Here is a 24,926-nt window from a genome sequence, read left to right on the forward strand (position 1 = left end):
AGGTTATATCAGTGGTTGACTACGTTTAAGGCTCCATGCTGAAAGATATCTGGGTGATATGTTAAATGTGGTCTTTGCCCTAATGTGTCTTCTGCTCTGTTTTCATGGGAGACATGATTAAATACTCTGTCAATAAAGATTTGTGTGTTTGAGAATTTCTGTAAGGAAGAGAAAGCAAGAGAGGAGAGTGGAAATTACTCCATGATGACAGGATAGCTTAACGCAGGAAGAGACAATTAAGAAAATAAAAAAATCATTTATGACAGAAAAAAAAATGCACCAGATAGGAGTGGTGCTTTGGCCGATTATGTTTGACCAAATACTGAAATGAACCTCTGAGGAGAAAAAAAAAAAAAAAAAAAAAAAAAAAAAAACAACTGTATTTTATACCTTGAGAGAAACAAGAAGGTCCTTTTAAGATTCTTAAGGTACGTCCATCCTCACAGATTGGACTCTTCCCATCAGTATTTACAGGAAAACTTCTGTCTTTAAATGTGCTTCTGAAGAATCTAAGGTAGATTACAGAAGAGTCCCCACCAGAGCAGTGTTCTAGTTCAGATGGGTTTTGGGTAAGTGAGAGAGTAAAGGTGTGGGATGTATGCAGAGATGTGTCGGTGTACATAGCAGGGATTTGTGAATGAGCTCCAGAGGTGGCTACCGACAGGCAGCAATGTTAAGAAAATTTATTCAATGTAGTTTGTGTTTGAGAAGAAAATCTAAATGGCAGCAAAACTCAGTTAGTCGAGAGCAGATATGAAAATGGCAATCAGAGAAAGTGTCCATACAATATTAAGTAGCTTAAGGGAGATACATATGTATGTATTTACATATATATATATGTATGTATATAACTCATTGTATTTATACTACATTATAACATAATACATATTATATTCTATACATTACATAATGTATAAATGTATATGACTCATACATTATTATATAAAATATATAGTATATACTACATTATAATGATTTTAATGCTGTCATTACACTTTATTTGGAAGCTGAAACAAAACAATCTGAGACACTCAGTTTCAGACTGTTTCTCTTTTTGTTTTTTAAACAAGCATTCTTTTTCACTCTTGATCTCTTATAAATCATGCTAGAAATATACACACTTGATAATGATTCTTAAACCTAAGGTCTCCTGGGCAACTGGAATATAAGCCTTTATGAAAGAACAAATCAGAGACAGAATAAAAACCCTTTTAACTAGCACTAATAACTCTTTTGTTACCAGTTTGAAGTACTACATTTTGTGTAGTTTATATCCTAATTTTATATAGATCATAAGGCGGAGGAATACTCAAAATCAGGATGGGTTGATTGCTCTTCTGATGAATCAGTTCTGTAAAGAGAAGGAATGAAGAGCTACCTGGAGCATTCAACAGTGTGTGACTGCTCGTTGCCTGTCCCATGCGGCACCCTCCGCCCTGTGAAGGAGTCCTACCGTCATGGTTTCCATTTGCTGTACCACGCTCACCTAGTGTGCCATCACTTGATACTTATGTTTACAGACTGAAGTAGGGAATAGGTGTAGAAAGTAGGTGGTTCGCTTCAGCGCTCATAGCGTCCTAGGCATGCATTATTTGGTTTATGTCTGCAGCCGCTTGCTATTGTAACATTCTAAGCACTTACCCTCTGACAGACCACGCTCAAAAAACCTACTATGTTTAAACTCATTTAATCTTTCCATTCTTATAAGTTAGTTACCTTGTAATCTTGCTGCCATTGTTGATTTCAAAAATACAAAAAATAGGGGGAAAAAAGTAAACTGGAGGAGGCAGGAGACAAGGGGTGGCACATTCGCCCCCAGGTCCCCTGACGCTCTCAGGATAGTGCAGAAATCACCTCAGTGCGCTGATTTGGGGACCCTTCACGCTGCTAGTTTATTTCAGAGTCCTCAGGGCGTGTTCACAGAATCTGCTTGCTAACCCAAAGCTCCATTATGTTTCCACAATGCTGGCCCTTCTTTAGTAGGAAAGGAAAGCTGTAGGAATAAAAATCAGTTCTTGCCTTCTTAAGACTGAATAAGGCCTATCCATCTGGAGGTTGGTGTGGGAATACTTTTTACAGTTGTCCTGGGGTAAGTAATCGATCTCTCATTTTAACTGTGTCGCTTGGAACATTTACACCCCTTCTTGAATCTCTTCAGCTCTGCTCTGTGTATGTCATTGTCAGACATACACAGGCAGTTGTTAAACCGGATCCTTTTAGACAGGTATTCGCTGGCATCGTTACAAACATTTCACATGTGGAAAAAACACTAGATAGATAGAAAAATCACACATAAGGTAGAAAATCACACATGAAGGTTTAATAATCTTAATCACCCCCACTGCATGTTTTAATTAATGCATTGCATGTGTAAGTGTGTGCAAGTACAGGCGTGCATTTGTCACAGGATGCCTGGGAGGTCAGACGTAAGCTCTCGGGAGGCACCTGGCTGCTGTCACCGTATGGAACCTGAACACTGAACTCGGGTCATCCAGCCTGCATGCCAGCGACTTGGCCTACGCAGCCATCTCTCCAGCCTCCGCTGTATATTCCATACAGAATTCATGTGTCATTGCTGTAACAGCATTCCCACTTTTTGCAAAAAGCACCACTATGTAGTGAGCTTAGTCAGTGAGGTAATTACAAAACTTCAGCAAAGTAGTCGCACAAGTAAGATAGTTGCTTTTCATTGTTCATTGCTTATGAAACGTGCTAAATTTCACTCTTCAGGGTTGTGTAAATTGAGCTACTTATGAAAGTGCAGTAGAGAGAGACCTACTGCATTGTAAGCTAGTTTAAACAATTTCTTAAAATGTTTGTAAGCCTTCATGGTTCGTTTTATGTATATGGGTGTCTGGCCTGAGCACATATCTGTGTACCACGTACATGAAGTATCCAAAAATGCCAAGAGAGGCCACCAGGCCCTCTGGGAGGCTCAGAAGGTTGGGACCTGTGTGCTATGTGAGTGCTGAGAGCCCAACGCAGGTCCTTTAGAGATCATCCAGTGCTCTTAACGGCTGAGCCACGCCTCCAGCTTCTTAACAAGTCTTAAAAGTTTTAAAATATCCCCCCAAATAATTTTAATAAGAATAACAAGTAACAAGAATAAATTCTATTGCCATTCCATTAGTTAAAAGAAATAAAATGATCCTGAAAAGGTGCCTTAGGGCAAGCAACATTACCCATTCTACCCAAATCTTAGTTTCCTTTTTTTATTGATTTAAATTTTTTTTCATTTATGTGTTACTGAGTTGCTGTGCCTCCTCTGCATCATGTCAAATCCTGTATCTTTCCCACACATCCACAACTGAGTGCTCTTTTGCTAGTTGAACAACTGGGAATGTATTCTGACACACTGAAATGCATTTTGAATCAGACCAGTGATTGGTTAGATTACTGCACTGGACTGAAACCTATTAGTCTAGGAACCTCCACACAGCATTTAGGAGAGAAAACAGAGGTAACCAAACTGAATTGTTGGGTGTTTGGTCACTTGGGGGTCATCACCCGGAAACTGCAGCCCATGAGAGCCTCCCGGCTTCCCCCCGATGGTGTTACTTAGTTTTGCATGAAGTTTCGCCTGTGGAGAGTAATGTGGCTGGTGGGCATGTAAACGTCTGTTAGAAGGCCCCGTGCCCGGGAGACAGCTGTCCATGCGCGATTACAGGGCAGCCTTGAGCTTGAGCCTGTGGTGGCCTCTGTCGTGTCGTTCTAACATCCTTGGACCTGAGTCACTACCAAGCCAATATACCTCATTTTAGTTCTGAGGACACACGGTTCCTCTTTTCCAGGTCCCACCTGCACCCTCTAGATGTCTGCTTGTACGTAATCAGTTCTGGTGTTACTGTCTTGGAAAGCGTCTTTGTCTTTTACCCACTTTCTCTTTCTTGCTGTTTCTCACCTGTTCACTACTTTTTCTGTTTCCTTTCCTTGATCTTTTCTTTAACACAACTGAGTGTCAGTTCATACCAAATATGATCCACATGACCATAAATGAATAAAAGGATTTATACATCTTCGTCTTTTCCATCACTCTTTCTTCAACTACTTTACTCAAAGTTCTGTAACTAAATAGTCATCGTGTTTAAAATTGCCTAGTACTGTGCTTAAAAAGTGAAAGATAGGAGCTGAGGCAGAAGATTCCCACATTTGAGGCCTGCCTGAGCTACCAAGCACACTCTAAGTACAGCCTACACAAGGCCTGTGTCAGAAATCACGTTTTAAAACAATGAAGGAGTCGGATATAGCACCGTGGTATGGTGTTTATCTAGCATATGCAAAGCTCTGGGGTCCAGCTCTGGAATCTACAGAAAAAGAAAGGAGGGAATCGTGTCCAAGTGCGTGTGCGCGCATGCACATTGAAGTCCTAAGATTCGTTCTGAGCGTTTCGTAGAAGTATCTGGTACACACTCTTTTTTTCATTGCCTAAGATAATATCATCCAAATCTTCCACAAAGAAGTATGTAACAAAGTTTAAAATACATATTTAAGTTCCAAGAAGGATGCGCACATATACAAATAATAGCTATGTGGAGGTTAGAGATGCATTCCGGGCTGGTGATGAGGGAGACTAAAGCGTGCATACACAGACTGATTATGGCGGCATGCCTGTGTGTGCCTGATACTTAGAGTAGGACTTAGGTCGCTAACCACACAAAAGCAATAGTAATAAGTAGCTCAGTAAGTTGGTGGTCAGTTTGCTTCGTCACAGCAAATCTGCGCTGTGTTTGTGTGTCTGAATATATGCCAAGTCCCTTAAATACATAGCATAGTTCACAGTCCACAAAATCATGATCACATTTCAAGTCATGCATACTGTTTATGACCCATAATAGTAAAGACTCTTGTCTTGCTCACTGCGTGGGACTGACTAACCGTGTGCCAGTGATAAACTCTGTGTCAGGTACTGGATCCCACAGCAAGCCAGCTCACTATCGCATACTGTGGTTTAACATGCCTGGAAACTGAAGGCTTGAAATCTGTCTTGACAAATAGCTTGGGCATGCATTTTGCACCTAAGTGCGTGTGAGATAGAGAGTGACTTGCAGAGACAGTCCATCACCACATATAGTAACTACCATGGCTTAGCAAGTTGCTCTTTACCTAAGCAGTTAATGCTATTACAGTCTTAAATGAAAAGCACCAAGCGGGTCCTAGTAGGGAACCCAGAAACCAAAGTGAGAGTCGGGTTTAGAATGCAACAGACCATGGCATAGTCTACTGTGGAGAAGTGTGGATACATACATATATGTATACATATATATTATTTAATAATAAATGGAAATCAGATCTCCCAAAAGCAGTCCTTAGGACAAAATGCATAGTATTTCTGCCAACATCAGAAAGCCCTTGCCTATGGCATCCTGCACACCTCATAGACTGCTGCTAGAAAGTATTCTGAGCACATGGGTCTGACCTCAAGACTTTTCCCTCCAAGCATTTTTGCCTCCTTCTGTGAAGGTGGGACTTTGCAAAAGGAGCATGGTGATGCCAGTTTTTCTGCTAGAGTATCTGTGGGTGGAAAAATTGGAAGGAAATCACATCCTGGATCTATTATGCATTTTTTTTCTTTTTTGCTATTTCTGGATAGATTAAGATGATTGTACTTCTAGCATGTCCCCATTTACATCTTTCACACTTTTATTGCTTTTACTTCCATTTTCTCCATCTCCTTATGATGGAACTAGATGATCAATTACAGGTAAGGAAATGAAAGATGTTAACGGTGAGAAAAAGAATAAAATTCAAGTTGTTTTTGTATTTGATTTTTGTTCTTCATATCTTACAAAAAGATTAGTGTTAAAAGTCTAGGCATATTGGGAGTCTTCCTTTGATTTTGCTGTTCTGGCCATTTATTTTTGCTTCATTGCCAGCTTCTCTGGTTCTTAATAATGATGTAATAGCTGTATTCATTGGGCTTCACTAGATACAAAAGCCAGTGGTGCCACTGGTAGTACTGGAGGATGTAAGATAGAGCTCCATGCTAGAGTCTTTGCCTTGTATGCCAGAACTGCAACAAGTAAATAAGATCCAGTATCCATTTCACAAGGGCCCGTTGTTGCTGGTTTTAAGTATACAGAAATACGCTTTTGTGCCTTTGAAGATGGAGCTCTGCAGGTACACTAAAATGATTTGACCAAGTAACTGCATAATTCTAAAATGATTTATTCTGACATCACAAGAAGAGTGAACACTGAAGCCTCCAAATGTACAGGATTAGTATTCTTTCCATTGTATCACAGTCTCTTCTTGCAGATTTTCACACCTGCAGCTACAAGAGAGAACCATTTGTTTCTGTGCTGTCTGGGCTGCTGTAAGTCATGGAGAATAACTTAAGGCCCACAGTGTCTCTGCATCCCTCTGGGACAAGTGTAAGTGATGTGAGGTTTTAGGAAATTGCCAGTGGAATAGAGAAGCTCCTGGTTAGTAGACAGGACGTGTGTTTCGTTTTTGTTGTTGTTGTTTGTGTGTTTCCTCCCAAAGTCATAGCAGGTGTTCTCCAGTGTTTGTGGAAATATAATCATCTGTACTATGTTCACTGCACCAAAGGAGCTTGTATCTCAGATACGTTAGAGGATCCTGCACTTTTAGGGGCTCCAATTGCATTTTGTAATCCTGGTGACAGTTACGGGCAGGTGTCAGAGAAGGAAGATGTGGGAAGTGGAATATGAAATGTTAACCATGAAGTTTTGAATGTAGGTGTTTTAGATTAACTTGAGTTTTTATGCACTGTGATGAGGTATAGTTATTGTGAGAAAAAAAAAAAAAAACAACACCAAAATTTATGAGTAACTTATACATGTGGAATTGTTCAAAGGATTCTTTCACAATTATGTCATGTCACTGGAAAAAAAAGAGTATCTGTTATGGTTCTGCATTTTAAGTTAAAGATTTTATTTTTTTAATGCAGAGAATAAGAAGTCCAATTAATAATAGCCTACAGAATACTGAGAACATTGATCAGCCATTGTATTAATAATAAGGTTTTTTTTTTCTGAAAGTTTGTTAATCCCATTCAAATAAGAAATAGGTCATATCAATCTTGTAAATCAACATTTCTCAATCTCTGCCTGGCAGAAGTCTCATATCAGATATCCTGTGCATCATATATTTACATTACGATTCATAGGAGCAACAAAATTACAGTTATGAAGGAGCAACAAGATAATTTTGTGGCTGGGGGTCACCACAGCATGAGGAACTGTATTTAAAGGGTCTCAGCATCAGTAAGGCTGAGAATAACTGTTCTAGATAAACCCACATATTCAGGTAAGGAAGCAGACCTAACCCAGGGACATTAAGTAGCCCTGAGTGTCCTAAGAAATTAGTTATAGAGCATACTAGCTGTCTAGGCACTGGGCCTTCCAGACTTCTGCTTTTCTTTAAAGAGAGTAATATAAAAGGAAGAGGGGTCTGTCCAAAGTTTGATAGACATTGAATGCTTTGTGTTATCATGGTAAGTGTGGAGGTACTACATAGATGATTTGTATTTGGGCCGAAGTTGGCATTCACTGGTATGAAAGTGTGGGTTCGTAACTTACTTCACCTCTTTCCTTATTTTCAAAGAAAAAAGAGAACACTTTAGTAAAACATTGCGATTTGTGATGTTATGTATAAAGGTCTAAACCGAGCGCCCAGCTATGCCTAGAAGCTAAGTGTAGCTACTATTGAAATGTATCATTTCCATCATTAATAAAATAAGCAGCGTTAGCTTCATCAGGAGGTACTGAAGCTGCAGTGAGTCAGTGTTGAAACAAATAAATCACTTTTGCCGCACTGCTCTACAGAACCCAACTTCTCTTTAATTCACTCAACAGGGCAGCCTTCGATTGTGAATTTTCATCTCATTTCACTTCAGCATGTACTCTGGCAAAAGATGAACCATCCTTAAATATGAATACCACATCTAAAGTTGAGTTAGTATCATGGCTAGGACTAGCACCCATGCATGTATAATTTATGAAGGCCAGCAGGGGATAGTGGGAAAGGAATTGGCTTGGTGGCAGACACAGCTGAGTGGAAAGCAGGTGAAATGTGTCAGTTGCAGGTTGCATGATCTGAGCAAGTTTCTCCATTTCCCTGCTGCTGTTACTCTGTCTGCAGATAAAGGCATGCACGTACGCAAACACACACACACACACACACACAGCTTGTCAGATTTCTTTGGAGGATCAAATATTACATAAAGCTTCTCCCTGTTCTCTATCCATGGCAGTGTTAATCACAGTATAGTTAAGTCTGGGTAGCAACTAGGCATATACCCTAAGACATTCTGAGAATCCCACAATCCACAGATGCTCAAGGACCTTGCATAAAATGGCACAGCATGTGCTTAACCTACAGGCATTATCTTTTATGTTTCACATCATCTGCATTACTCATAATACAGTGGCAGTGTCCTGTGAGAAGTTGCTGAGTTGTTTGGGGACAGATGGCAAGAAAAAGAAGTCTGTGCGTGTCGGTATAGACACAGTTTTCCTTCTTATGTGACCTGTGTGTGCAGGCCTGGTGGAATCTGTGACTAGCAAGAACCAACCATCCTTCCTTTCTTTTCTCCTGCTAAACCACCAGCCTGGTTTTTAAAAATTGTGGAGCAGAGGGTGGAGGAGCAATTACTCTGAAAAGACAGATTTGAGCCTTACAAGATTCTTTTGAAGATATAAAAACAAATGCAATGGTTACAAATCCTGAAAACCATTAGCATGAATCTTTTGCTCAGATAACTAATGTCAGACACTAGAAATACTTCGTCCTGAAGATTATAAGTACTGATGTGATCATTTGTCAAGGTGTTTTTATGTTTTGTTTTGCTGTGTCTTGCCAAATGAGATGTTGTATAAATAATAGAACAATGCCAAACACAATTTCCAGAAATATATACAGAATTCAGCATTCTATTAGAGGAGAATTTCTCCTTCCTTCTTATCTGTGCTGACTGTACCATCTGTGTTCCCAAAGTGCCCAATTCTATGTTTTCTGGAGCCATATTAGTCAGCTAGGTCTGTAATTCAAAGCAAAAGCCTCACGGAGCATAAATATGAGCTAAATGCAAGTTGCTAAAAACATCAGCACTCTTAGAATGCAGTTTAATACAGGAGGCAAATCATAACATAAAAAGATTTGTCTTTCCTGAACTCTGACACAAATCAAGCCACAAAATATTATACAGTCCTGAATCCCAGTTTCAGAGACACTGTCCATCTGACATGCGTTCAGATCCAGGATCCACAGGGAGACAAGCAACGGGAAGTGTCGTATATGAAGCAGACCAAAGGAATGAGGGGCCACTTGCTTGAAAGAATGTTGTAGGGGACTGGCAGGGTCTGTTTCAGCCTCTCAGATATAGTCTGAGTGAAATGGTACAGGAGACAGAAAAACCTAAAGCCTGTTTTATGATATCTGTCCTTCTGGAAAGGGTAAGAGGTTAAGCCGGTACATACATGTAGAATAACCCTGACCAAAATTCTCTGACAAGTGTGCCATTCTTGTGTAAATTAAAGGCTTCTATAATTCAAGGAGAGAAGATAGATGATCTGTCTATCGAAGGGAACCAGAAAGGGCTTCCCTGAATGCATAGTGTTTGGGCTTCATGGAGCTGATGGGAGAGTTTGGATTTCAGAGACAGAAAACATTCCTGACGAGGAATCCATTTTGAAAACATTGGTGTGTTGAAGGCAGCATTACTCAAGAGGCTCTGCCTTGCTGTGGAAGCTCAAACCCAGTAAAGGCATCTAGTACATATTAAAGGTTTCTGTTCTGTTATCTGTAATCACATACTGTAACATATTCCTCATATAAAAGTCAGTGTACAAATACAAAGTAATAAAACAACTTTCTGTGTTTTCAACCAATCAATGTAAATCACCCATTTTACATTACTCAGGATCTGCTCCTTGCACACTATTGATGCAATATTAATCATGCTAGGGAACGAAAATAAAAATGAAATCCTGTATAATTCAGGCAGGATGGAAATGAGATAGCATCATTATTAAACAGGGAAACATTAAAGGGAGAACATATTTGTTCTATGTCTTTTCAGGTAGCAACAGGAAGGTCAGTGGTAGAAAAAGCAGGTGTAAATTCAACCTGAGTCTGTCCCATAAGGTAATATTGTCGATCCATAAGCTGGGTCTCCATTGTAGCATGTGGCTCCGCTGTCTCAGAGCCCTGCCCACCCTGCATGGATTGACTAGGTCTGGCACATGGAAGTAAGAGTAGCCATGCTCATGTGAAAGTCTTTGTAGGCCACAGATGTCATGCAGGGCAGAGAGAAGCAGGCGGCTTTGATTCTGGAGACCTTGGCTGCCGCAGCCTATTGTAAAGTCAAGGCATAAAAACCAAATATCTTAACTATATTCAATAAGAAAATGTTGTATAATTTATGCTGATTGTTATACCTAAGAAGTATCCTTTTGCTAAGAGAGAGAGGCAGGGTGAGTTCAGAATCTGGGGAGCTTATTAAATTAGACCTGGCCCACTTGGCATTGCTACCTTTTTCGTATCATCAGATAGTAAAAGCAAGACAAGAGTGTTCCTGGCTACAGGAGGCTCTTGCACTGATTCCTGATAATTGCTTAACTACATTACAGGAATAGTTTCCAAAAGATAATGCCACTTCCAGTGACTACCCACCCATAGCACACACATTGCACCCACAAAGGAGTAAGGCCTAGGGTGATAAACAAGGAAATCAGGGCCCATGAGGTATTCATGGTTTGGAATTTTCTTGATCAGCTAAAGCCACGCGTAAGGACAGAGGTGCACACTGACTCTAAGGTCCTCTTGTGCTGTTTTTGTTCTAGCTGCGGTGTTGAAGTACGAGAACAACGTGATGAACATCAGGCAGTTCAACTGTTCTCCCCATCCATACTGGCTCCCAAATTTCATGGATGTTTTCACCTGGTCGCTGCCATTTGTTGGGGAGAAAGGTATGCTGTGAAGTCCCGAGCCGTTCTTAACAAGATGTCCTGGGAAGAGCCAAGAGAGGTGTCCAGGAACGTTCAGACAGAAGTTGTCTGAGCTAACGAATAACATGCACACTGTGCACCGTGGGAGGAGGGACGTGACCGCATGTCCTCAGAGTGGACTCAGCAGGGAATGTCGAGACTGGGCGCCGGCCCAGTTGAATAATAGCACTCTCGTAAACATACATAAAGTGGTATTTGGTCTCAACCCTTTCCTTCCTACTCTTTGGTTCTCTAGTCCCAAAGCCATGTTTTAGTATCACAAATTAGGACAGTCATGCTTCCCTTGTATTCCTCTCTTGTGAATAAGCATGATTGTATGGCACTGCGTAGTCCCTACAACATGTTGAAGTTCAAGATATAAAGCCGCCGACCCATAGCTTATTAAAAGCAGAGCATGCCCTGGTGTGTTACAAGGTAAGGACAGGAAGCATTTGCCTGTAAAGGATCACTGTAGCTGGCTTGCACCAATTTTTCAGAAACGAGCTTTTCTGTCCCTTCCGCCATTCTTCTCTTCCTACCATCTTCCATTTCTTCCCCCCTTGTCTTGTTTTCATTCTTTAACCATAACTTCAGTAAAAAACAAATAAATAAAATCTATCGATCAATAGATAAATATGCAAAAGCCAGGAGCCCCTGGAGTTAGAGCCAGGAGACCTTACTGACAGACTGACTCAGTCCGCACTTATCTTTCCATGTGGTCTATGAGAAGGTCATGGCACTGTATGAAGATATGTTTCCATGTGCTTGAGAAAGTCAGGTCTTACACCAACTTTTAGAGAAATGCCACATTTCTTTTGAGACTCTACAAAATTTGGGGAGGGTGGTCTTACGTAAATATCTGATAACAGTTCCACAAGGCAGATAAGGAGCTGTTAGTGGAGAAGTTGTCCCTCATGCACAAAGAAGTCACGGGTGCTGGCAATCTCTGCTGTAACCTGCTGTGGATCCTGACGCAGTGTGGACCCTGACATCCACCAGGCATGAGAGAACACCCTTTTGCTGGGTGCTTTCTGTTGATTTTTCAAATTTGCATCGTATTTTCTAAAAGAAATCAGTGCTGTGTTAGGAAACATGATTCAACTTTGAAAATTAGATTCTAGGTTAATGTTGGCATTCGTAAAGGACATTTCTTGAAATGCTGTGTAACCTTAAAAACAGCTTCTGAAGATGCCTGGGCCTCTCGTTACCTGCTTGAGCAAACCCAACCAAATTTCAAGAAACATTAAACACGATAGCATGCACATCGCCAGCAAGGAAACTCGGCACCATGTTGTAGAAACCTATTACCATCTATTTATTACTAAATTCTGGTTCATCTCAAAGTAGCTTAAAGTCTTTTTGGAAATCAAATGTAATGATATTTCTGTCAACATATTTATTTCTAAAAAGATCAATATTCCCAAATCTACTTCAAATGTATTAGCTCATCCATCAGCAGTTTTTATTAAACACACAGCCACTCACCTATCACGAAGCTGGATTCTATGGAGGATTAGACAAATTAACTAAAAGGAATCTGGCATTCGCTCAGTCTCTGCTGAACAGAAGTCTGTAATCTAATCTAGATCAGGCAGCATCACTGCAGAAATAAATACAAAATTCCAAGACAGTTCTCTTCTCCCTATAGCTTTACAGGGTGCTCTTATCCAGTATTTGTTTTGTTTTCCCCAGTTTCTGTTGACCTGGTGTTTAATAAGTATTAGTAGAGGGTTTCGTAAGGATGAAATAATGATTTAATTTTAAAAAGTCTACATGGAATCAGACAGCAGGTCATCTCATATGATGGATAAAGGCAGATACAGATGCAGTTGCCATAGATAAAGATAGAAGCATAGAAACGACTTTAGCTAAGACAAGCTGTTGCCGAAGTTGCTAATGAGCGATGACAGAGCAATAAGTTATAGCTGGAAACTGGGACTGTCTCTCCTCTCTTCCATGTCGGGCGGCAGTGACTGAAATGCTGGTGAACGTCCTCAACATCTGCTCAGACGATGAGCTGGGGTCGGAGGAAGATGGATTTGACGGTAAGTGGTTAAGCTTTGTACTCGTTCCATTTGCCATGTAATTACTTAGGATCGCGATGCTAACCCCAGTCATAAATCTTTAAGATTTCAGTTTTATGTTTAAATCATAATGTTGAAAATGAAGGCGTTTGTCTGAGGCAAGAAAATGTCAGAAATAAAACCATGAGTGACTTTCTCCATTACTTTGAGACTGCTGATGAAATGTAAACTATTCTAATAACCATCTTTCAGTTACCCACATGGCTATTGGATATTCTCTCACCTCCTATTTCCTAGCGCTGTCTCTATCATTTATCTTGATGTGTGTGGTAAAGAAAGGCGATTTCATTTGGGTAAGCTTGGGCTGAGGTGAGTCCTAGTGAAGCGCATGAAATGCAAGAAAGGGACAAAGATGTGGCAAGACCAGAACATACAAGAGCAAGCTTTCTTCATGCCTATGTCAGAAGGCCTACCCTATGTGGAGCACTCTGGATTTCTTAGTGCCTTAAAGATACTAAAGTCCTCTTTGAGGAACTGATGTGGAAATAGATAGTGTCAGTAGAATAAGATACTTTGAAATGAAGAACAAAGACAAAGATAAAAAAATATATACTCTGATTAATTTAAATGAATAGTAGAAAAGGAGATTGTGCCCCCTTCTAAAAGTTAGTATTTAGAAGGCATGATTTAATATTTTATTGGTATTAACTCTGATAACAGCTAAAAGTGTAAAATGCCTATTGTTTCAGCCAAAATTAAAATTAAAATGCCATGTGCTTATGTAAATAATATATACATATGTAATTGATAAATAAAGAATATTGAATATAGAGTTGATCTAAACATATACCGATTAAGCACGCAGCTTATTGCTGGCATTCAGAATTTCTCTTTCCTGTAGCTTCTCTCATCTTCTTTACCTGTCCTCGTAAACCATTTTCAGATACCGCATTGCAAAGGAATAGGATAGGGGTGGTGATCGGAAAGCATTCAACAGAGTCAGAGACAGCCCCTGCTCACTTTACTAGGGGACAAGTGTAAGAATTTTATCCAAAGTATTAGGTAACATATGGGGCCATCAGAGAAAACTACTTCGAATGTTAAGAACAAGCATCTGATTGTCTGGCTTAACTTGGATAAATAATGGACAGATATATAACAGTGTGCCCGGACAAAGAGGTGGTGACAGGAGGGAACTAGCTGGTTGGCAAGGCAAGGAGCCTGTCTGTCCAGATGCACCTCAGCATGCTTGGGTGCCTTCAAAAGGGAAGGGGGACTCTTCCCTTTTGATGGCTTGCCTTTGGGAATGGGGACACTGATCTGGATGCTTCAAGAGAGAAAAGGCAGGGAGGGGTGGGAGGAAATCAGAAAAGCATTGATTTAAAGGCTTATCCATTTTCCTTCAGTTCAAAATGATTATCTCATGCCAAGTTCCATAATTTGGGGCATTGTCTTCTGAATGCAGATACTTTCAAAATTAATATTAATTAGCATTCATACAGTAAACGTCCCAGTAAGCAAATTGATATGTTGGCCAAGTTCATCAAAAAAACAGTTATAAAGCATACTCTGTGCGGACTAAGGACACATGATTGTATTTTTGCTTCCTGATACATTCCAGTAGCCAATGATCTGCTGAGCCCTTAGTCCAGACAAGTCAGCCCTGTGAGACCTCACAGGCTGTGATTCATAGGCTACCTGACAGGGCTTCAGAGCTTGATGGCTGCTGGCTCCTTACCTGCTCTGTCTCTCTCATCATTCATATGGAAACATTTTGGGCCATTTTGCTTTAAAAGAATTCATTTCAGTCAGTCTCAGAAGATGTATTTTTCTTTCTAAGCACACTCCACCCTCTAAAATTTAAGGTGAGTCCTTCAGACCACAACAGTACTACAGTACTGCCCTACTCGTGTGCAAGAGTTGGTCTGAGGAGGACCCAGCTGGTCTTGCCAGCAGGAATTGATGCTTTCTTGTTCCTTCACGGCTTCGTTTCTGTCAACCTTCCTATCAATGGATACTTTTTTCCTTTTTGAAAAGCATCTTCTGCTTTAACTAAAGTCACTTTTGCTAGCTGCACTCAACTTACATGATTGGTGCTTTCAAATTTTCAAGCAGCATTAATACTTTCAAAAATGATTGCTATGTTGAAAGTACCTAGTTCCTCCGTATAGTTGCTACAAGTTTGGAGATGAGCAGAAGGAAGTAAAAGCGTTGTTATCTACTTCTTGGAGAAGGTATTTGTCCTTATCATTATGGTCTTGGACACAACATACCCTTCTTAGCAGGTAGTGTGAGGTGTTTTTTTTTCTCCTACTCCCTTTTACAAAATTGTTCACTAGTCAGACTAAAGAGAAGGACTCACTTTGTTCAGTGGGTTTGTTTTGTTGTGTTGTGATGTGATGTGATGTGATGTGATGTGATGTGATGTGATGTGATGTGATGTGATGTGATGTGATATGATGTGAATACGGGGAGAGAAAGAAGAGTTGGGAGCAGCAACAAGGAAAGATTTCCCCTAGCTCCCTAGCTAATGGGCCTCCACAGCACACAGTGGCATTGCAGGCCCTGGTTTCCCTTATAGCACAGCATCCAAGATTCCCAGAAGCACCTGGGGGCTGTGGAAGTTTTCACAGCTAATGCAGACCTAAATTCTGATTCCCAGCACTCACTTTAAAAGCCGCAAGGGATGATCCGATCCATACCTACAGTGGCAGAGCTGGGGGCATGGAGAAAGGCAGATCACTGCAGCACACCGGCCAGCCCATCTAAACTAATCAGTGAGCCTCCAGTCTGTGAGATCCTGACCCAGGAGATAAAGTGAAGAGAGATCAAGGAGAGACACCTGACGTTGATTTTTGGCTTTCAACTGCAGAGGCACACAAGTGCTCACACATGCACACACACCTCCGACAAGTACATATATCACATGCACATGCATGTGCGCTTGCGCGTACACACACATGCGCACACCCACTTTTAAAAGGTTTAAAGTAACTAAAGAAGAACAATGAAATTCCATAAGGGAAGCTGCCATCTGCACCCAGTTTCAACTGATGAGAAGCCGGTTCCTTCAGGAGGATGCTTAGCTTTCTCTCTGCTTTGTGCCTTGTTGTTTCTGCATGTAGGATGAGAACAGTCTGCAAGCAAGGAGAGAAAAGAACATTCAGTGTAGAAATTCATACATAAAGTGTAGGAACACCCAGCATCTTCCAGCACCAGTACAAGCCTGGCAGCTCTCTCTTAGGTGGAAGGCAGTCTCAGGGTCTGTCCTGTTTGAAAGTTAAGGGTCTCAGGATGCTGAGTCTGAAACAGATGAAATTGAATACTAATGGATGCTACCCTCTCATTTCATGGCTCTGAGCATGGCTGAAACGTAGCTCAGTTCTCAGAAATAGTCCCCGCTAAGGGGAGAAATACACAGAGATAAATGTTTTAATGGCAAGTTTGTTCAACTCTGAACACTGTCCATTTTGGACTGGCCAAACAAGGTTAATCCTATCAGTTTATTTTATCATGACCCTAAAAATGAATGGGTTCCTGCAATGTCCAAAGAACAGTTCTGGGGGACACCCGAGAGTGCTTTGATTTCTTTGGGATCTTGCAGCATGTATTTGAGTTTATTTTATTCACACATCTCCAGCTCTGAGGAAGTTTGAAGTTCTCTCTCTCTGTCTTTGCCATGCTTGGAGCCCCGTCTGTCATTGAGGGGTGGCCCTGGGCTCCTGCCAGGCTCCTTGTCTGTTTGCTGCAGACATCAAAGGGTTCAATTAAAGCTCTTCCTTCAACTGCTGCTTATTTTAGGTGGGGGCCACCCCTCGATGAGTGATTTATCTAGCCCTTCCCAATATTCTGCCCCATATCCGGTGGCAACTAAAAAGTCAGAGGTAATAATAGGAGCCTGCAGCTCATGTTCCTGTCATATCAGGTTGACTTCTAAGTGTCCGCAAAGCCTTCAGCAAGAAGGGATCCCTCGCACTGCCTTCCAGGTCTGTCGCCTGCCCTTCAGCATTTAGTGATGCTGCTGCTGAGTGACAGCAGCTGACACTTAAAAGTGTCACCCATCATTCTTACTTGCTGGTACATAATAAACACTTCCATTAATTTTGTCATGTTGGACAGAAAAAAAAAAACCTCTATTAAGTATGATTGGTTTTAAGATTATTAGACAATTTATTGTGCTGTTTTTATTATGTTTAGCCTTGAAGACAGACTTTTAATAGAGGTACTATGATTGTCCCTATTTTAACATAGGAAGCAAAGAAAAAAAATCTGTCAGGGTAAACATACATAGCTAGTAAAACGACAACCTGAGTGCAAACTAGTTTATGCATCTGCCTTGTTCTCAGATACTTGAGATGTCCAAGACAGAAGATTACCATTGTTAAATCTCTTCCTTGGACTCAGCATGCTTAGGAAGAAAGAGAAAGCTAGAAGGAGAGGAGGATGGGGGAGGGAAGGAGGAAGAGAGATAATGAGGGAATATATAAATATATGTGTTATTGTTAAATATGATATAGACTATTTTATAGCGCTGGATTTTGCATTATCTTTGCCCATAAACATTAGTGCAGAACTTGAGAAGCTACAGCAGAATTGTGAGTTCAAGGCCAGCCTGGGCCAGTGTTGAGACCTTGTTCTTAGCACCCAAAAGAGTAATACAAGAGATGGTTTCCATCTGCCTGTCTCAACATCCTTTTCTGCATCTTTTCTGAGATGTTGCATTTGTGTGAAAAGTTTAAGTGTGTGTGAGCACACAGAAAGGCCCCTGGTCATACCACGATTCTTTCCATTAGCTTCTGACTTAGGAGGAGTCTGCCTAAAACAGGGCAGCTGTTGTATCGGCCTGTGGTGTGGTGTTTTGTTTTGTTTTGTTTTCCCTTCCCCCAGTATTGAAAGCCAAATACAGACTGCCTGCCCGTTATCTTGAAAATTTTGGAAAAAGTTTACTGGCAAGGAGTGTCTTCTGAGCCCCTAATTTATATGTACTACGTACGGCCCCTGTTCCTTTCCATTTCTGACTTTGGATGATGAAACGAGAGTCTGCTTTCAGTTTAGGCTCATTTTTCACCCAAACATTTCAGAGAGGAACGAAGCTCAAACAGGTGACTCTTGTTTGCTAGTTAATCCTCATTTATGAAGAAGACTCGTTTTAAACAAGGAGTCGTAAGTGATCCCAGAAGTGAAGGGTTTTCAGCACCAAGGCTTCTGTTTTGTTCATTACCACGGTGAAAAAAAGCCGGAATGGCGGAGAGTACCAGAAAGCGAGCCACAGATTTGTGACTGAGACACACTCGCTCATTCGGGATTTGCTTTTAGGTCTTGAAGTCATAGACTCTGAGATCACTTTTTTCCCCCCCTTAAATACAAATTATGTTTGAGACTGTGATATTTGATAAGCCTCGCTAACAAGAAAATGTTGTGGAGATGAAACTGAAATCCCGCCGCATGAGAAAGAAAAGAATAATAAAAAGGAATGCATTTGAAACCCACTGTAGTTCCAGGCTGCCCTGGAAAGACAATATTAAATTAGAATTTCTTGTCTCTGCTTTCAGCTAAAGCGAAAGCCACATGGTAGAACTCCTGTCCTTAGCCACATGTTTTCCTATCCTAATGCTGACCACAAGCAAGTCGCCAACCATACTGAGCTGACCAGATTTCCCCATGCTTCTGTGAAACCATTTCAACTGTGTGCAAAGAAATGGTCTTGCTCTGAATTATTAGGTAATTCTTTATATCTGATATCACAGATCTCAGAGTGGCTTTCTACTTTTCTTGCTTTAAAAACTCACACATGGATTTTTGTAAAGAATAAAGCTAGGGACTTTAGTGTCTGGTGTGGCATTTTAGTGGCTCCTGGGGTAGCCCTGTGTTTTTATGCTATGACAGGTGCTGGACCTACTACACATGACACCATTTGACACAAGTTACCCTCATGGAAAAGTATGTGGGGACTCTTAAGTATTCAGAATTTATCACCAGACTTGGGATTACTTTCAGCAAGTAGTGACAGTATATAACTGTATTTTTTTTTTACTTTAATAATCTAAAGGGGCAAATCAGTTAAGCCTGAAAGTTTTACTCTTGATATATCCTCTGCTTCATGCTGAAGAACTTCCCACTCAGAACTGTTTTCATGTGTCTGATTATTATTTCCAAGCCACTCATACAACACTTTGGCTCACAATATAGGGAGGAAAATTGTATGCCCTGTAATAATTGACGGTTTAGGGAGAACGTGAAATATTTGTTAATTGTTTCTTGTATTTATTTTACAATGCTAAAATCAAACACATGGCTTTGTGTGTAAAGGCACAAGGCATATGCCCCCAGAATATATCAGATATTTGTGTAGAAATGTAAAACAGAGATAAAAGCACAGAGAGCTCTCTGGGTTGGCTGTGTGGCTCTCCTTCTGGCTACACTCAAGCATAACCTGAAAACAAGTTAACATAATAAAGGCAGAATTCTCAGGCCTGAAGTCATGCATGAACATAAATAAAGGATGAACAGGGGTGTAATTTAGGAACATGGTAAATTATCTCAGTTGAAGTGGTTAGATCTGAACAAAGGTTAAAACACAATTTAAAGGAAACTGTTCAAAAGAACTCCTAAGCATTTCAAACTATTCTCAGCTCAGTTGAAATCACAGAACTGAGACTGAGTAGCAGTGGAAATGAAAGCTAATTGTGATGGTACAAACGAAGGAGGCACGGAGGGGATATCCCTTAGGGATACTAAATCAGTTTGAGGAAGATGACTTCTTCTATCTGCATGTTTGAGTAACAAATGGCACCACTAACTCAAGAGTGTCCGCCAGAGGTTGAAAAAAATAAGCCTCTGAAACAAGAAATCTGGGTTGATGATAGACTCATCATGGTGAAAACATTGTGAGTAACCTAGGCCTCCAGAATTGCTTATATAGGAGGAAGAATTAAAAAAAGAGAAAGAAAGAAAGAAAGAAAGAAAGAAAGAAAGAAAGAAAGAAAGAAAGAAAGAAAGAAAGAAAGAAAGAAAAGAAAAGAAAAATCAAGGGCTGGCCCTTAAAACTGATGATTCAGTAAGGAGCTGGACTGAAGAAGGCAACGCAGTGAGGGAGAAGGAGAAACCTCAGGCATATGCTTGAGAGCCAGGGTGAGGGGGCAGGTTGGACACAGCTGTTCGAAAGTGTTTGCACACAAAACTGCAAATATAATGGGAGACAGAATTCTGGCCAGAGAACTGAAATCTTGAGACGATAACTTTGGCAATCAGACACCAGATGATAGAGCAAAGAGGACTGTGTGAAAGGGTTTGAAGGGAGGAAAAGGAAGGAAGAAATGGTATATGTTATGTCAAAAATTAAAAAAAAAAGAAGCAAATATGTGGCTTCTACTATGACAAAACAAAAAAAAATGGCAGCAATTGGAAACTAATAAAAATATAATATGGAACACCTTAATTTTAATATCACAGTAAGTATCTGTCCTTATATATTCTATAACTGGATAAATAAAAGATTGGAACTGTTCTCATGAGTCCAACGTATAGGAATCATTCTCCTCAGAGAATGTATTTGATCTCTACTGCACATTTACTGGTTATACTTTAAAAGATGTGTAAATACGCCTGGTGGTAGTGGTGCACACCTTTAATCCAGCACTTAGGAGGCAAGTGGATCTTTGTGAGTTCAAGGCTAGTTTTGCTTGCAGAGTGAGTTCTAAGACGGCCAAGGCTACACAGAGAAACTGTGTCTCTGAAAACGAACAGCAGCAACAGCAAAAGTTGTATAAATACTCTAAATTATATAGTTTTGAAATTATTTTTCAATGATATAGTCTGTGTTCTCTTATGAAAACTCTGTTTTATTCTATCTTTAGCTCATAAGAAAATGGCTTCCCTTCCCCCCCCCGCCCCTGCCACTGACCCCCTGAACTTCCTAGACATAGAAATCTTGCTTGCTTTTGGTCCCCTTTGTTCTGAGAGCTTACCAGGTGGCTGTCATTCTCCTGTAAGTTCTGTATTCTGGAGCCCATCCTTGAGCTTGGATGACAAGAGCAGGCCCCATTCCAGAGCTGCTTGATAGTCACTGGGATCATGTCATCAGTCTTATACAGAGACAGATGTCACGGTTGAAAGAACAGGATACAAGCATCTTGTTCTTTACAACCAGCATATCAGAGCACTTCCCATGCACCAGCGCCAAGCACCACAGTGGGTAGCTTTGTACCTGCATTCAGACTTAGAGAAGGCTGACCGTCTGAACATGCTGCTTACTGAATTCTCCCACATAGTTCTGAAGGAAACCAGCAACATGCTGCTTTCACGAACCCCAGCTGTGGCGTAATTTTTCAGATGGTGGCTCTAAACAAATAAAGCCTTTGTAAGTGTCTCCTTCAAATGGTGATTAACAGAACCACCTCTATGTAGTTGTGTGTTGAGTATTGTAGGGAATGATGCAAGTAGTGTATACAGAACACTATTGTGTAGATAATGAAGAGACACAGTAAGACTTCCACAGTAAGTCTCCCAAAATAGAAGAGTGGCCAGTGGGACAGCAGGGGCTTCAGCCAGGTCTTTTATTCTAGGGCACAAGCTCGTAACCAGCGTACTGCTCTGTCTCTTGCACGCCACTTTATTTAAAGGAGTGGCTGAGTCAGCCAGTGCACTGTCTGAACTTTCACAGTGAGCTCACTGGCTCGGGCAAAGCACGGTACCCCACGTATTGTCGTAACTTGCCTTCACTGCTCTGTGAGTTGCCACTCTGCGCTGATGGCAGCCTAAATCCACAACTCATTCTCCCTTCTTTTTTGGGGTGGGGTGGGAGTAAAAAGGGGCAAAAGCCTTACTGTGTATCCTCTTCATTGATAAAACACCTTGCCTACACTGTGAACCACTAGAAGATTTTAAAATAGGCCTGTTTGAAATGAGCTCGACACATGCCACTGTGACTGGATCATTCTCTGTTCCATGCGTAAGCTGCATTTCTTTTCTCTGTTTCACATATGACATGTATGTTGTCATGTGACTTTCTTTCCACACTATAATGCCTGAGACAAACCTAGCACTTCGCAGCATTTGCCCACATTTCCCATTCAACTAGTGGGCATTCAGAGAGGACATTAAAATATAACTAGAATACTAAACGTATAAAACCCCAGGGTACTGAATTATGTTCTTACTGGTATGCTTTGTCACAGTACTTAGCATGGGTTCTAGTTTCCATTCTATTGCTGAGACAAACACCATGACCAAAAGCAACTTGGATAGAAAATAATTTGGCTCATACTTTTTCCTGATCATAGCCCACTACTGAAGGAAGTCGGGGCCAGAACTCAAGGCAGAAACCTAGAGGCGGGACCCATGGGGGAAAGCTGTTTCCTGGCACGCTTTGCTGACTCAAGACAACTTACCTAGGAGCAGCACTGCCTGCTTCGGGCTGGGCCCTCCCATGTCAATCAACAATTAAGGCAGTTCCAGAAGACACGTCCACAGGGCAGTCTGACCTCAGCAGTCTCTCAGTTGAAACTATCTTTTCCCAGTTTGTGTTAGATGATAATAAAAACTTATGAAGACAGCATGTATGCCTAATCAGGTCCATAATAGAGCTCTGATAGAGTCATTACATCTTCATCTGTAGCCAGTTTTTGGAGAGATACCAGCCATGATAATTACCTCATTCCTAGAAAGTAAGCTTACTTATTAACTTGACAGTTACTTGGTTTAAACTTTCTGTTGTCAGTATTAAAAAAATAATATTTTTTTTTATTTTATTTGCCTTGACAAAGGGATTTCCCCAACTAGAACTTTGCAGGCTCTTAGTTTATAAACAGAGAAGCTTAAATGTTATTGGTAAGGCACACTTGGGTTGGGTGGCCTTTCCTTGACATTTTTATAGAGGATCTCTAAAGTCTTTAATTTTTATCCCAGTGAGAATTACAGATGTGGTCCATTTCTGTGGTTCTGCTCAGTAACCATTGCGCTGTTTGAACACACCAACTCAGGGACCAACAGTACATAGAAAAAAATTGGAGTTTGTAAGTGAAGTACTTTTAGGTAAGTGGAAAATGACCAGCTAGTGACTAGAATCAGGCATGTAGGTCTGTTCCTTCTTAAGGCTATCCATGCAAAGAATTCACTTATGTTTTATGACAAGACAGGTAGACAGGCAGGGCTTTCTGTCCTTCCTTAAAATCTGTTACACAGTAGAGAAGAGATAGATAGATAGATAGATAGATAGATAGATAGATAGATAGATAGATAGATAGATTCATTTTAAATGATATTCTGAGACTTTCAAAGAGGGATATTAGAGTAGGCTTATGTCAGATATCATACCATGGTTACCTATTAGTCATGAGTTTTTTTTGTTAAGTCACAACACTTATGGGAAAAATAGAGAAATTATGGCTTACAGTGGATAGGCACTAGGCTCCAACTAGGGGGTGGTTATGTAGTAGAGTTTCATTACAAAGGAGAACCCTAGCCTATGCTTGGAAGAACTTAGCTGTCTTTTAGTTTTGGTTTAAACAAGCATTAACCCTGACAGTAATCTAATTGTCACCAGGATAGCCTACAGGCAGGAGTATGTATTCTGCCCGCCTCACCACAGACAGTTCACGGAGACTTTACAGGGACCCCATCATCACATCGTCTGTCCAAAAAGCAATCAGCATGATAGCATGCCTGACCTGGAGCCTAGAGGTTTCATGACAGCTTTTCACCTCTTTCTCAGTTTCCTTTGCTCATTCTTATTACTGTGGTCTCCCTGGACCCAGTCACTGGGAACAGTAAAGAAGACTCCTTACTCAAAACAGTGTCAATTCCTTCTCATCCCATTCACTCAGAGATCAGTTCCAATAAAGTTTAGTTCTGTACATACTAAACACTGATAATGAGCATCATGTGTTTGTGCTGTCCAGCTGAATTGTGAAGTAATTATAGTTATGATAGGTATTCTGAAGTTTTGAAGATTTAGGACCAGTTGTCTTAGAAAATTTAAAACCTTAAAAAAATTGTTAAAGTTTAAGTCTGTAATGCACTAAAATCAAGTAAGTTGAAATGGAAATACAATTTCAAAGATGGAATGGAATAATGTACAAAAAGTACCAATGAAGATCTTGTTCATGGACTTTTTTGAAAATGGATGACAATGGGAATTAAATTGCTAATATAAAATGTGCTGTGGACAATGGTGATACAGCCATGTCACTTAAAAGTGATTATGTTTATAGTATTACAGTTTTTACAACTAGTAAACCTTGAGAGGGGATAGTAATCTATAGGGGATATTGTATGAGGGCTACGGTTTTGAAGGACTTCTATCGTAATAAGCACTTAGGTTCCGTCCTACAACCCAGGATTCTGGATTACAATGGAAAATGTGATGGAGCACTCAGCGGAACTGTTGGTCCACAGTGAAGCACGATGCTGAAGTGCCGTATGGAAAGCATGGCAAGCCTTATATCGTAGAAGCTCAAGTTTGCTGTTGTCAGGCTAGGTCAAGAAAAAAGGACAAGGAAGACAAGGCTTAGGCATGGCTAACCAAAAAGTTGGGACATGTATTCTCCAAAATGAGTTCTTCTACACCATTCATAAATGTCATCATCATCTTTAAATGACTATAAAAACCGACTATGTCAGGCTTTTAAGCATGCATCTACTGTCATGTTCTCTTTCACACTAAAGCAAGCTGTTTTTAATGTCGCAGTTAAGATAGTTCATATTTTAACTCCTTTTGCTTCACACCTTCTTCAGATTCAGTTATTGTTCTATTTTGCTAAAGTGAAATCTGAAGGTTTTCCTAAATTCTACTTAACTAGCAGTCTGACAGTGGTCTGTGATAGAATAGTGCTTTCAGATACTACAGTCCCCAAAGTGGTGAACTGTTTAATTTAACAACACTAGAAAGGTGCGTGCATGTCTGCTTTTGTGTGTGTGTGTGTGTGTGTGTGTGTGTGTGTGTGTGTGTGTGTGT

The 24,926-nt window shown here is 40.5% G+C and overlaps 1 protein-coding gene across 2 annotated transcripts in view; it reads left to right on the forward strand.

Moving 5' to 3' along the window:
- The window catches only part of Ppp3ca (protein phosphatase 3 catalytic subunit alpha), a 288,024-nt gene that overhangs the window by 241,992 nt on the left and 21,106 nt on the right, over nucleotides 1-24,926 (forward strand). For both annotated transcript variants that reach the window (XM_055628085.1, XM_055628086.1), the window contains exons 9-10: nucleotides 10,806-10,931; nucleotides 12,920-12,994. In XM_055628085.1, coding sequence (XP_055484060.1) covers nucleotides 10,806-10,931; nucleotides 12,920-12,994 — 201 coding nt within the window. The remainder of the gene's footprint in view (nucleotides 1-10,805; nucleotides 10,932-12,919; nucleotides 12,995-24,926) is intronic.

This window comes from Psammomys obesus, unplaced genomic scaffold (genome assembly GCF_907164565.1).
Source record: "Psammomys obesus unplaced genomic scaffold, mPsaObe1.curated_primary_1811, whole genome shotgun sequence".
Taxonomy (NCBI): Eukaryota; Metazoa; Chordata; class Mammalia; order Rodentia; family Muridae; genus Psammomys; species Psammomys obesus.